Source organism: Lepisosteus oculatus, chromosome 11 (assembly GCF_040954835.1).
Source record: "Lepisosteus oculatus isolate fLepOcu1 chromosome 11, fLepOcu1.hap2, whole genome shotgun sequence".
Taxonomy (NCBI): Eukaryota; Metazoa; Chordata; class Actinopteri; order Semionotiformes; family Lepisosteidae; genus Lepisosteus; species Lepisosteus oculatus.
The window spans coordinates 8,887,817-8,902,241 of NC_090706.1; the positions used below are offsets into that span (position 1 = coordinate 8,887,817).

Consider the following 14,425-nt stretch of genomic DNA (forward strand, 5'->3'; position numbering starts at 1 on the left):
CCATCTTTCCTGGTTTGTAAATACAAAGTATACGAAATAACCGTCTTCATCGTTCGACTGCCATAGTATAAAAAGTCCTTTTCATATATGATGCAAAGCAACACGCAAAATCAACCGCATCTCATATTACATAAAATGATGGCATATCAAACACACAGTTGTGAAACTATTAGTTATTTAAAATTAGTAAAATACAAATAAAACCCACCAGGTGCTATGATTTTATCCACGATCCATACTTTATACTTTAAGTGACTAGTTTCAATAATTAAAATCTGTTCCTTGTAATAATAATAATAATAATAATAATAATAATAATAATAATAATTCCTCGATGTTTAAACTTTTTGAGCTCTTAACATCTCACGGCCACCGCAGCAATCATTGATGTCACCAACTGCGAACACTGTACAGTCCCCGTGAGACCCTAATACCAGAAAAGATTATATCTCATTTTAGTGATACGGGAACCGCTATAAAATCTGGGGTTTAGTAAACAAAATAAATTAGTCACATTTTTAATTTAGTTATCAAAGCCCCAGACTACCAGGAGACAAGACAAGCAGTCTCTCATACAGTATGTCTGTCTCAGTGCTAAGCAATGAACGCTCTCCTCTTAGCAGGATTTAGAAGTCACACAACGTCTAGTCCTTGCTTCGAATCCCACGACGGCCACTCCTGTATGGGGGTTACTGTCCTATACTCCTGTTTTCATAAAACAGGTAAACCTTCAGTAACAGACTGCATTTTTTCGTATCTCTGTGTGTAAAGACCCTGGGGCCATTTTTATAACACGGAGCTGACAAATAAAGAGCAGGCCATTCGGATCATCTTAAATCGTTTGAATTTCAGGGAGCTAAATTTGTATCCGAGGATACGAGGGTATTGGCTTTGCCAATATGGCTGTTCCACAGCCCTTTGTAAAAAATAATGTCTCGTTATTTCTTTGTAATGAACTCAATCGGTTCAAATCACCACTTTCACTGGGGAAATTTTTAAAACTTTGGCTTTAATCTAGATATAATGTTCCTGTTTGGTAGGCCTGTCTAGCCATATATAGATATATGTCATATATGTCATAAGGAGACGCTTTTAAGGTCTGAACACTGTTCACTTGACTGTTTCCACAGCGAATTTAAGTAATCTAGGCTTGGTTTAAGACTTCAGAGGAGCCACGCCTGAATCGGATTTCCACTGTAATAAAGCGCTGGGATGGGACGGACTGTGCGCCCGCAGGTTAAGGACTGACAGCCCACATCTCAGCGAAAGGACAAAAGCGAAGGGCTAATCAATGAACTACTTGGGGAGATTTCGGGCAGCAGCAGAGGCGCCTGTGACGAGATGGTCGGCAGTACCTACAGCTATGTTCGAGGCATGATCGAGGAATGCGACCCGGCAGGAGGCTATACTGCGCGCTCATGCGCACTTGTCTGGTAATAGTTCCATTACTTTTATTGCTGCAGATATTTATTGCGATCTTAGTGCCGGGTAATCGCCGTTTCTCAGAGGACACGGTCGCTTTCACGATTATCAGTATTGAAAATACCCATGAAGAAAGAAAGCCAGGCGGAGCTGACTCAGGAAGTCTCCAGCAGAAGAACGTCTATCCCCGGGGAGCGAAAAGCTGGAGAACTGATTTTTCGGAAAGTGAACCAGGGGTACAGACAAACTACAGCCCGCATATATACGAGGATGAGAATGAGTTGATGACCCGACAGGTAAATACCCACTCGTCACTTTCTGTACCTGACTACTTTTGTAGAAATATTTAAGAATTGGTGCACACGCTACAACAGACGTTTTGCAAAGGAGCGGGGGTTGTAAAATATTACAGTAACAGTTGTTGTCATAACACACTTAAGTCGGCATTATCCTTGATGTCGATTTTAAGGTTTATTCATCTTTCTTTTCTTATGACTGACAACATTCCACATGCTTTCCTTTTAACTTAAGTGATTCTTTAAAAGCGCCGTTTCCAGGTCAAGATGGACAAAGTTAGCTACATAATTCTTTACTACCAGACAAAGACTCTATAAATTCAGTCAATTTCTGAAATTTCTTCTTCGTTTGGTAGGTACTTACTCACTCCTGTCCACTTACACATTAAAAGGTGTACGGTACTTACAGTTTTCTAATTTGAATTTTTGTTTTTCTGTAACCCAGGTCTGCTGATCTGAATGTCGTATATCAAGGTTACGCAAGGAAGCACGATGTAAATGTAAATAAAACCATAAACTGCTATTTTACACGGACAAGTAAACTATTTTTTAAAAATGTAATTTTTTAAGTTACAAAAAATCTTCTTCTCAATCATTGTACTCGTGCAAAACTGAAGCTTCAGAGGTACTGTAGCAATGTCTGTCAGTGGCACCTAAATTAAAAATTACCCTCTCTTTAAAGAAGGCTGTGTACTTTTACTAAATTACAGACTAGCGGCTCCCTTTTCAGCTGCCTTCTAATTTTATTTTTTCGCTTTGAGGCAGCCCTAGACGCTACACTGTCACACGGCGCTTTTACTGTATATTCAACAGGTATTTTCTCATCTAGACTGTAAACTGATCAGCACAATGTATAACTTCCCCAAAGGCAATTTTCCCTTTGTCGTGTATACAGATCGGTGACAGATTATCAGTTTTCCGAGAAACAAAAAATAGAACATACGATTTCTCTCCCCTTCCCGCTGTAAAAATATCCAGTCATGAGTTTCTAATGTATAGCTTGGTACGATCGTTAACTTGCTGTTGTTTTCTCCCCTGAGGCTGCTCACCTGATGGTTTGTGAGATACGGTCAGATATTAGCCAAAGGATACACAGACCTAATTAAGAGCTGAATTTTACTACAACCAGGTAACTTGTACCGGAGTGTGTAACAGCAGAGGCTGTATAGAGCACGTACAGATAATTAAGGCAGATGTATATAAACAGTAAAACATTTAATAGATACAGACTGGATCCTATTGTAGCCTTATGTCATCTTTAACTTAGGTCTTGTTACTATATTGTTCTTCATTTGAACTGGCACCATTACAGTAGATATCGTTAAGTTGTCCTCAAGCAGAGCTAGTTAAAGGAAGCTCTAGAAGCAGAACACAAAAGGTTCCGGGTGTTAATTATTCAATTACATGTGGGGGAATAGGGAAGAAAAGACATTCTCACTTTCTCTTTATTTTTTTCATTTTTTACACATTCCTGTTCCTGCTCACTGTCTCTTTCTGTCACACACCTGAAGAGGCTCCACAGTAGAAATGTCTTCTTTTCACTTTTCACTGTGGAATTAAGCTCTATTTATTCTTTTCTGTGTTACATTCTGTTACATACTCAGCTGTGGTTTGTCTGTAGACTGTTATTTTCCAGCCTTGAGCGGGCAAATAACTGTACTTTTTATTCAAGTAAAATAATACAGTCGACAAGATAATACACAATACTTAAAAAATGTACGAAATAAGTAAGGGGTTAAATTAAGCGAATATATAAAGATTCAAAGCCCTTGAATAGTTTGACCCAGAAGGGCGTCTCCGCAGACAATAAGGCTAGTATTATTTCTTTTCCTTTGCCAATTTTGTTAGTCAGATCAGTCATGTGAGTCAAGACTGGAAGTTCCCTCCTTAATTTTTTTTAAGTGGCTAGACGAGTGCTATAATGTTGTACTCCTTTGTTCAGCATTCTGTGGATTATTTCCAAGCTTCTTTTAAAAAAAGATACTCCTTGCTGGCACTGTGGTACATTACAAAAGAGCAGGGTGGCCATGGGGCTCAACCTTTGACCTTTGACCCCCCCCCCCCCCCAGAGACCCTTTTAAGGAGAAAAGTTCCTGGGGCTATTGTTGTTGCTAAGGGAAACCGCTGTTCACAGCCTCTAGAGACAGACAAACAGGAGTGCTCACTAGTGGACATAAACAGTCACTTTAGACATTCCTCAGATTCTTCTGGTGTGTTTACTTTAGTCCATATAAGGTGTCTTTACTGAGTGGGTAACATGCAGTTGAGCAATGTAGTCAGACCTCAAAATAAGTCAGTTTTCGGGCTGTCCTGCTGAAAGACCACTGAAAGAAATCACTTCTGCTTCAATATGGAGTATTGCTGCTATGTTCTATCGGAAACTCTTGTTTCCTCAAATACCTGTGTCTAAAAAAGCAGAGCTGCTCTTTTCTAGGCAGAAAAAAATGGCTTACACAGCAGTCCTCACTGAGAGGTGTCCCAATACACTTTCCAGGACATATGGTAAAAAATGATTTTGATGAACAAGACTGTTATTATTTCTAGCAGAGGCTTTGCCAGACTTTTTGGTGCGTGTATTATTTAAACATCTTCCACCATTTTTATTAAATATTCATATTTAATATTTTATACATATTTTATACAAATATTGCCGTATATTACATCCTATGTTGTATATGACAAAAATACAGCTCAATACATTTGTCTTGTCCAGAAGAATTGATTACTGCAGTTCCCCAATATCTGGGATATCTAAATCCACACAAATCAAACTTCAGTATGTCCAGAATTTGGCAGCCAGAGAAGTGATCAGGATGTGTGCGAGTAATCAAATGACCCCTGTCCTGGAGAATTTACACTGGCTTCCTATCAAGTTTAGTGTCGACTTCAAAATCATCATGCTCACCTTTAAGGCTCCTGCTTTGAACCTTAGTACCTATCAGATTTATTATCATCCTAATCCCCACCTCACAATCTTTATTTCTCTGATTCTGGTCTCCACTTTGTCCTCCAATCTCAGTTTCACTCCATGGGTGACAGGGCTGTCTTTTCCTATGCCCCAAAGCTCTGGATCTCTGTCCCTATATCTATATCAGACAATCACCTACCTTGCGGACATTGAAATCCAGACTAAACCTTCTTCAGAAAAAGGCTTTTATTTAATCAGTGTCTGGTCTGCTCCTTGTTATCTCCTTTGTTACGATATATGTGCTGTAAAGGGCTTTGAGCAGCACTTTTTGCTTTAAAAGGCACTATATAAAATAAAGTTTATGATAATAGCAAAGTCAATTGGCAGCATGAGAGTTTGAAGGTTATCACTGCTACCTTACAGCTTTTGGGTTTTGGGTTATATTCTGGATTAGGAGCAGATGATTATGAACTATAAGTGGCTTCTAATGGGGTAAAGTTATTTATAAAAAATAATTTACCTAAAATTGTTTCACATGCTGCTGAGTATGAGTTTAGGCAGTGCTGCACACACTGACTAGGGTTCAAGGTTGCTAGAGAAGAGACCGAGGAATTTAGAAGTGGTGAATGAAACAGAACTCAGGGGAGTGGTCAATGAATTGGTGCTATACTCCAAATAAAACAATTTAAAGGTCCACTAACAATTATCTAACTGTTTTTTGCTTTTTTTGGTATCATTCACCACAAGTTGCACAGAGTGGGACTGTTTTTTGTTACCCAACCTAAGACAGTTATTTCATTTCTATCATGATGATAGTCAGAGGTAGAATCTAATAAGATTCTCACATGGAAAGTGATGGCTAAACTGAATTTATTGCACCTAGCGGGTTTTCTGAATTTGGTATATTTATTTTTCCACTGTAAAGAGGTCTGTTTTTATAACTTGTTCAGTCCAAAGTCAAAGTGTGATGCAGACCTTCTTAACACTGCTCTCATCCTCCATTTAAATGAAGGGGGTCGTTTGGTCATGCATTACAGCTCAGCTAAAAAAAAAATGTTACTGGCTTCTGCATTTTTCAAAAATCTCATTGGCGATGGCAATAATACAAACATGGCATGAAAGTCTCCTTTTTTGCCAGGAGCTAGAATTGCACCTGCTGTAGTACCATTTCATCCAACAAATACCTTCCATTTTTAGTGACATTTTATTGTTTTTTTCTTTCCTTTTGCTGCCTTTTTTCATCCGATGTACCTGATGGAATGAAGGACTGTACCCAAACCATTGCTTCTCACAGGGTGACAGACAGGTTCTGTTTCTTCCACAGGGGGGCGCCAGGAGGCAGGTGGAGCTGCAGCCCTGGGCTGCTGGGCAGCCCTCTTTTACAGCAGAGGTGGAGCGCCTCCTGATGTTCATCACCACACCACAGGTACTGCCCTCCCAAGATGGCCTGGTGGTAACCTGTTCAAAAAAAGAGCTGGACGGCCACTCTTTGTGCTTCAATGTTTGCAGTGCAGTAACACAGCAAAGAGTCCTGTTTCTAAAACAAATCATAGGAAGTCCATGTAAACTAAATTCATTATTCATATTATAATGTAATGGCATAACATGACATATAGTGCTTTTTGTTGAGCAGTGCATTACGTTCCCCCTGCTCTCCTGATAAGACGTTGTTTAATCTGTGCTAAAATGTGCTGTGATTAAAAAAAGAAAAATTGTACTACACAGGATTCTCATCATCAGATTCATAGCCTCTTCCGTACAGCATCTAGGGCCATTGCTGCAGATGGCTTTTCTTTCTCAAAAGCTTGCCTTCCCACATTTCATCATTAAAGCTTTTTCACATCTGCTTTGCAAGCTGGACTTCCACACTGGGCAGTAAATCTCCTGTCTTTTTTTTATAAAACAGTTCTTAGCATCTGACTGTTTTTCATTTTATTCCCAGGGTGACTGATTTATTGCTGGTAGATGTCCCTGGGAAATAACAAATTCTGTGGTGCAGGCAAATTCTAGCCTCACTCCAGCAGTTTCCACAGAGGCAAAGGTTAATAACCAGGCCCCCATATGATATACAAAGCCCTGTGATCCCGCATAAAATCGGAAACTCATATCATTATAAATCTGCACCACATTTCTTATTTTGACTTTCTAGGGCAGTGACAAAATACTTTCTACAGGAATTAGCTGGTTTTATTTGAAATCACAGGGATGCCCACATTTAATTGAATCTGGTTTCCCTTAAGTGCACGTCACCCAAGCTTATTTTTCCAAATACACGTTGAAAAACTTATTATCCGGCACCTTGTGTGACTGGAGAGGAGGACTGTTCTTGGGAGCTGGGCGAAAATCACTACAAGCGAGGGAACACAATACAATCAGAGACTGTGTCCGAGTGTACAGAGCACTCTGGGTGGCAGCACACAGTGGCTGGGATGAGTGGTCTGTGCACTGACAGGAGAGAACACACACAGGCAGATGGGGTGCTGTCAAGCAGCGCTTTTCCACTTTGTGGGTGGTGTTGGCAGAATCAGACACAGTAGCAAGGCATTTGGGAAAGTCCGGGAAACAAGATCATAAGAAGCCAAGGTCTAAGCTAAGATAAACACCATAGAAAAGCCTGGGGGAGATCCGGCAGTGAAGTCGGGGCAAGCCAGGTCAGGAGTCCAACAAGCACAAGAGTGGGAAGACAGGAACTAAAGAGGGTGACACGGAAATACAGTACCTAGGGATAGCAATTTGGGAATACTCAGACAGACACCGAAGCAGCAACTAGAGAACACAGGAACTAGAGAACAAAGCTAAGAGAAACTGAGGAACAAGCTAGAAGCAGGGTCTAAAGAATATCCACTCAAGCAGACTCAATACCAGAGTGAGTGAGTGGAAGGAGTGAAGTCTCAGCTGCCCTTAAGTAACCTGAGCCACCTGAGTCCAGCAAAGTGGTAAGTGCACACAGGTGGTCAGATTTCCTGTCTTTCTGTGGTAACCGGCCTTAACAGGAGGTTGGAGGTGTGGTGGGTTACCATTACAACACCAGCTTACTACATAGCACTGCAGCCAGGGGGATCATGACAGTAAGTGCTTCAGATATATTACAGAAAACCTCATTTAAAATGAGAACCTGATTGTGGGCAGTTCATGGTGTGATGGTTTGTGTTGCTGCCCTTACAGCTTTAGTGTCTGATTGTGGCCTCATGTACATTTGTGCAGCTTTTCCCTCTAATCATCCAGTTTTTTTTTCCCAGAGACTGGCTAGCTTTGATTGTCAGTTATAAATTGTCCCTTTATGTATGACCTGGTATCAGCAATGGCAGCTTTCTGATGATAGATGGAAAAATAGACAACACGGATGCTATAAGAACACATAAGCCATGTTGAATACACACATGCCAACATGCGGTATGATTCAATGTTTAGCTGTATTCCTCAAGAAAAGGACATTTTCAGATTTCTTACATGCAACAGAGTTAGATCAGCAATTCAATTTTGTTTCTTCTATTCTGTGCAATCGAAAGCCAAGGCAAATATAAAGGAACTAAACAATCTAGTGTACTGTGACCTTGGTTCTTGAGTCATACTGTATAACAACAATGGTCTCTGGCATAAACATCTGTAGGCCCTGAACTTTTTAATCGTCCCTTTATAAAGTTATTAGTTTTGTGTATACAATTTATCTAGTTTTACACTTATCTTCTTTTTGTCAAAAGATTTTTTAATAATACTTACAAGTTCAATCCCTTTTCACAAAAACCATGAATGCCTCTTCATTTTCTGAGTTCCAACTTAACTTTTGATAAAGATTACATTTGTTTCCTTTGTGAGAATGTTCTGTTTTCCCTGTACAGGTGTACTGTGCCCGGGAACTGCTTCCAGGCAAGGCCCAGGCTGTGAAGGCCCCAGCAGACTCCTGGGTTGTCTGCCTGGAGGGCTGGTTCCTGCCAATGACAGGATTGCAGTCTTGTGTGGCTTACTCCTTTAGGTAGGTAGGAAATGGAGCTGAATAATTTTTAACAGGTTCTTCCTCAGCTGATCCATGGAACTCAGTGGTGCTAACATTTAAAATCCCTTTTGCAAAAGTAAAATTTTACGCAAGCCTGTGGCTATGTTTGTAGATAATGTTATGCAGTGGGTACAATCTGCTGTTGCCCTTTTACCACAAGTGTTTTTTCATAAGAGATGTAAATCTCAATGATTAATTTACAGTTCCAAAAGCATTTGCAGTTTAAGGACAAAGGATAAGAAGAAATAAATATTTTGTATTTAATGTAATGTAAGAGGACATACTGTAGTATCCCATTACATGTTAATCCATCTATCCATTTTCTCACCTCTTCCAGCAAACAATGGGCACATAATACACGCTGGACATAGACATAGACGATAACGCACGCACTCACACGAGGGCCAATTTTCCTAAAAGCCAATAATTATAATTAAGTATATTCAGTTTTCATACTGCTGTCTTATACTGCTTCTCAGAGGTGATGCTCCTCTGGGACCAGAAGCACACACATTTCATTGAATAGCAGAATCTTTAATTTTGTCAGAAGTACAATTGCCAAGTACAGGATAGTCTGAACAGGGCTGAAGATTCTCACCCATAAACATCAATTATGCTGGGACTGCTTTGCTTAATCATGTTTTGGCAACTGGCTGTCAGCAGCACGGCTGATGCTAGCTTAATAGATGATAGCTGATAGATGATAAATAGATAAATAGACAACAAGGCATCATCTGGTATATTCTCCACATACTGACCGAGTGCAGGCTTAAAGATATTAGTGAGGTGGAGCCAGGTGCCTTAACATTACTGCTACCTGCCGTGCTAAAACTAAAATGCTTTTTTGGTGTTTGTAAGAATCAGCACTTTGGTGTATTTAAATGTTGGCTATTGCTTTTAACAAGTCAGAGCTAGCACTGTGTTAATGGATTGGTGTTATACCAAGTTGATGTTTTCTTGTGGCTTCAGCCCTCTAGTGCAAACTGGTGTAGATCCCCCCTTCTCCTATATTAAGTAGATTGTTTGGAGCAACAGTTCAGTGACTGTGTTCTCTCCCTCCCAGCATGGACCAGAAGGATGAGGAGTTTGTGTCCAGCATGGCATCACTGGGCTGTGAGGTCCATCAGTTTGATCCAGGCAGAAAGTCCCGACAGACCCAGGAACGAGTACAGCACCACCAGATGTGGTTAGACTGGCGCAATCCCAGGACGGGGCACAGAAAGGCCACACCCAGGAAACTCAGTGCCATCATGCAGATGCTGGGCCACAGAATGGTATTAAAGCCTTTTCAGGGAAAAGAGAAAACCCTATGAACAAATCAATGAAGTGTCTTCAGCCAATCAGTTTTCAATTTGGGTGGTCAGATTTTGGCATAGACACCTGATGGAACATTGAACAGCTTAAATGTGAATGACATTTTACACCATTTCATACATATACCAGCTTTAGCCCTTTAACATTCTACTCTATAGAAGGAGGGCATGATGGGTCCACAATTATAACTTGTGTGGGATCCAGACAACCCTCAGAATTAATCGTGGTTTATTGATTCCAGCCTCCAAAAGCTTCCCAGTCAACCGCCAGTAATTGTACAGTTACAAGGGAACAAACAAAGGTTTATTCCAAGCTGAAAAGAGAAGAAAGTTTCTTTTCTTCTCTTTTCAGCATGGATTAAACTTTTACTTGTTCCTTTGCAGGCTACACATGCTGACGCAGCTGCCTACCGGAACTAATTGTACACTTACGTCTGGTAAATGTCCAGATGAATTATAATAAGGAAACATCTTAACATATGCAAATGAATACGTGTGTATTATACAGTCATAAAAAAAAACCCAAAACATTTTAATTAGTGGAACCTTACCAGAAAAAAAAAGACAAATTCACAGTAAATGTGCGTCTCTCAAAGAGCTCCACCTTGTGGCAGATGAACTGAGCTTCTGTTAGCACCCATGCTTTTGGCTCAGACCACGGAAGACCTGTAGTGGTATCCAACATCCAAGCAGAGGCTTCCCAGTAGCACTCTATCACTTACTTAAAAAACAAGTGAATTAGCTGTTCAGATTGTTTCAAGTGATGGACATCAATACTGCAGTTGTGCAACTGTACATATAGTATTTACAGTAGTTCAGGTGGGTAGTTGTGTCAGCACGCGTAGGCTGCAAAGGAACAAGGAATAGGTTTATTCCATGCTAAAAAGAGAAGAAAGAAAACAACGTTTCGGCCGTGGAGCCTTCTTCAGGTGACACGACTGAAACGTTGTGTTTTCTTTCTTCTCTTTTCAGCATGGAATAAACCTATTACTTGTTCCTTTATAGTATTTACAGTTTGTTATGTCTGAATGTTGCTTTTGCAAGGCATTCATAAGTGGACAGGATATTACGCGCCAGCCCGTGAAAGTTTCTCCGTGTGTCTGTAGAAAACTGGTTCAGTTCATGTCAGCAGCTTTTATGTGTCGTGCTTCATCTACGCAACACAGGTCAAAAAGAATATGCCCGATAAGTGTGCTGTGTATCAGCACAGAAATTCATCAGCTCCTTTCGCCCTTCCTGATGTTCAAAAGTCTCCCACCTGCTCTGCGCAAGGCCGCAAGCAGAGCACTCTCTCTGTAAGAATATCCCAGCATGAATGTTTTGTGTGGGATTTTAGGGCTCAGGGAGGTTATGGTCTTCACATCCTGCTCCCTGGGGCGAACAGAGACTCTGCATTTGTAAAGAAAGCCCAGGCTGGTGCAAAGACAGAATTCTGGCATTGCAGCAGAGAGACACTGTGTCTCCTAGAGGGTGCTGTTGTAGTGCAGTCTTCTTCAGCAACTTGTTGTGTATACCTGGAGACTAAGTGGAAGGTCAACCACTTTGTCATTGCTGTCCGAAAATATATATGTTCATCCTATTTTTCACATGTTTATTTCCTATCCACATGTGTGCTCTTTCCATCTCTTGCATCACATTCCTACGCTCTCTCTCTCTTTTCGGATCAGGTGGAGATTGTCCAAGCGGACCTGGAGAGCGCCGAGTGGAGGATTGTGGAGAGCTGGGTTCTGGATGGCACCCTCACGCAGATCCAGCAGCTGGTTCTGACAGTGCACTTACAGTGGGCCGGGTTTGAGGTGGGGGGCAGCGACGCAGAGGTTGTGCGGTTCTGGTACAGCCTGATGAAGGAGCTGCACACAAGCGGGTATCGCCTGCTGCACAGTGCCAGGGGGCCTGGCCAGGCCATACTGCACCATGCGCTGCCCAATGCCAGCAGCAGCTACATGCTGAGCTGGGTCAACACGAGGTGGAGCTATTAAGCACACGTTGTTCTCCAGCGCAGTGCTTCCTAATCCTGGTCTGGCAGGAACAGTGTCTTTGGAGTTTTCCTTCAAACAAGTTCTTACTCACAGGCTTTTTGGTTTAATTTAAAGTTATACTTGAGAAATGCAAAATGCATGTTTAGGGGCTGAAAAACAGCCAGAAACTTTGAATTAATCCTATTAGGAAGTCAAATAAAGGTTTGATTGCATGATTGCAAGAGCTTGCCTGGTGTTGGGCCACTGGGACCAGGACTGGGAACCCCTGCCATAGGCCTCTATGTGCTTTGGATAGATTTTGGGACATGTGATTTAACATGTAGATCAAGGGCTGCACCTCCGTCAAAATGCACATTGTCTCTCCAGAATGGTGAAGAGGCAACACTGACTGGAGTCAGTGCTGAGTGGATCAGTGAACCTTAATTTTGATTCGTGATTAATTAGCATATGATCAACAGCCACTTTTACATAATGGCAAAGAAAGAACCACAAAATAAACAATTAAAGTATTTAAATAAGAAATGCTACAACAACTAAAAGAACAATCAAAATCAATACTTTATTTTTACACATTATTTCAAATGGTTTTTAAAACAATTTACATACAGTCTATAAAAACGCTACAAATATTTGCACACAGGCATTTTCATTGCTTTATCACAACCATATCACAGTTCTATACTGCAGAATAGAAAACAATCTAAACATTTAGTGACTACCTACTGCTTATCTATTTTGTCATTGTACCAAAATCTGGTATTGCACTGTGAGAATAAAGGAACATACAAGGGTATATACTTATATGTTTTGCACAAGCTGGTGACCCCTGATTCAAAGTTTTAAGTGTTTAAGACCGGAAGTGAAACTGTTTCAAATTAGGAACTGTGAAGTAAATCGAAGGATACAGTCTCCTGTGTCATGTTTTAATAAAACTACTGGAAATATTGTAAAAGGGTACTATGGAGAAATATGGCTATATCCCATTCAAGCTGTTTTAATTTTCATATTTACATTTGGTGACAAGCACTCATGACGAGTGAAGGCGCTAAAGGCAATAGAAAGTTGACAACGTGGACACTAAGAATTTGTTCTGCTTCCAGGTTGTTCTCACTTCCGACCAGTGTATCCTAAACCTTAATATTGTGATATTTAGACAATGTAAAGCTTTGTTGCTTAAGTAATGTAATTGGAGATGTGTAATCTAGATGCCCTCTACTGGTAATAGATTAAAAAGGAAATGGGACTTGTTTTCTGGTACTGTAAACTCGGACAGGAATCCCCTGCTTAATGGAAGACATCGCTTGCCGTCGGGAAAAAAAAGCTCTAATTTTTTAAAACTTTGTGCGTTGTTGTTGTTTTTTTGTTGTTGTTGTTCTTTTCTGTCTTTGGCACCTTTTGTGTAAGTTTTTTTGTATATTACTTGGGAAATAAAAAAAAAACATGATTATAAAGTCTTAGCAAGATGTCCGTTCAGGGTTCAGTCTGCTGTCGCTTTAGTTTTTCTGAGGTTCCTCATGTTCGCCGAAGTCGACGTGGACGTGGGAGTCTTCCTCGGGGAAGGACCGCGAGGGAATAAAAATGTCCATGATCGCTGAAGCCTCTGAGGAGGAATAAACACTCATAAAGGAAACACGACAACGAGGAGGGAACACCCTAGCCTGCGAGCAGGGAGCACACAAACACACAACCCTTACGCGTTGCAGCACAGAGAAGCAAGCACAGTGTGAGACGTACAGTACTGTAGGAAGACACAAATCCCAAGCTAAACTAGAAACATAGGATTGATACAAACTTGTCTGCAAAAGCGTTACATTGTCTTCAAGCCTTTCGACCAGTGACACTCACTCCTGCGCCCAGGGGGCTGCAGTCACCCAGGTAATTACAGGTAACGCAAAATCATCAATGACTCAAGTCCTGGAAACAGTGAGAATGCGGAGCAATTTAGAGAAGAACTGATTCACATAAAATAATCTGAAGTCCAGAGTGGAATGACCTTTATCTTTTAAAACAATATTGTTCTGTGATTGAATTAGGGATTGATAAAATGACATTGTATAACATCCGAGTTCTTGTTTCATGCATTCTTGACACAGTAGACAAACTGTTCTGTAACAGTTTATTTTTTTGTTATTAATGTAAGTAGGATTTTTTGTTTACTAATTCTTGGACCATGAAACATCAGGTTTATTCCTCATATTATACAGCAGTACCATGTAATGGACTATGTGCACGAAAACCTCTTTTCAAGAACACACAATAAGGCCCTCCCAAATTAAACACGTCATCACGTGATTGATGGGTACAATTATTAAACAAAAAGCTGAATTAAAGATTCTTCTTAACATTTTTAAAAACGTTATAATATTGGGCAGGATAGCCAGTCAGTAAATCGCTGTTGTTCGTGAACAGCTGCAAAAGAGCACGGAGACAAGTAATGCTGATTTTAAAAGACGGTCTATCAGCCAAGACCGATTAAGTCACGTTTGCATTTGATTACAGTGATGCAAATATTA

General features: G+C 40.5%; 1 protein-coding gene across 2 annotated transcripts; it reads left to right on the forward strand.

The window, feature by feature from the left end:
• Positions 1 to 1,135: 1,135 nt before the first annotated feature.
• LOC102686205 (probable methyltransferase-like protein 24) lies at positions 1,136 to 13,369 on the forward strand. 2 transcript variants are annotated; one of them, XM_015348777.2, is made up of 5 exons: positions 1,136 to 1,433; positions 5,951 to 6,052; positions 8,466 to 8,599; positions 9,684 to 9,894; positions 11,601 to 13,369. In XM_015348777.2, exons 1-5 carry the CDS (start codon positions 1,386 to 1,388, stop codon positions 11,910 to 11,912), a joined length of 807 nt encoding a protein of 268 aa, XP_015204263.1. In that variant the 5' UTR covers positions 1,136 to 1,385; the 3' UTR covers positions 11,913 to 13,369. The 2 variants fall into 2 exon arrangements, with proteins under 2 accessions (XP_015204263.1, XP_015204262.1); XM_015348776.2 differs by having other exon boundaries at positions 1,143 to 1,718.
• Positions 13,370 to 14,425: the final 1,056 nt, after the last annotated feature.

Excerpts from the sequence above, each read along its gene's own strand:
- LOC102686205 (XM_015348776.2), top strand. The coding sequence starts at position 1,386 with ATGCGACCCGGCAGGAGGCTATACTGCGCGCTCATGCGCACTTGTCTG. Across the intron at positions 6,053-8,465 it reads TGTTCATCACCACACCACAG|GTGTACTGTGCCCGGGAACT; the intron begins GTACTGCCCTCC and ends TTCCCTGTACAG. Across the intron at positions 9,895-11,600 it reads AGATGCTGGGCCACAGAATG|GTGGAGATTGTCCAAGCGGA; the intron begins GTATTAAAGCCT and ends TTTTCGGATCAG.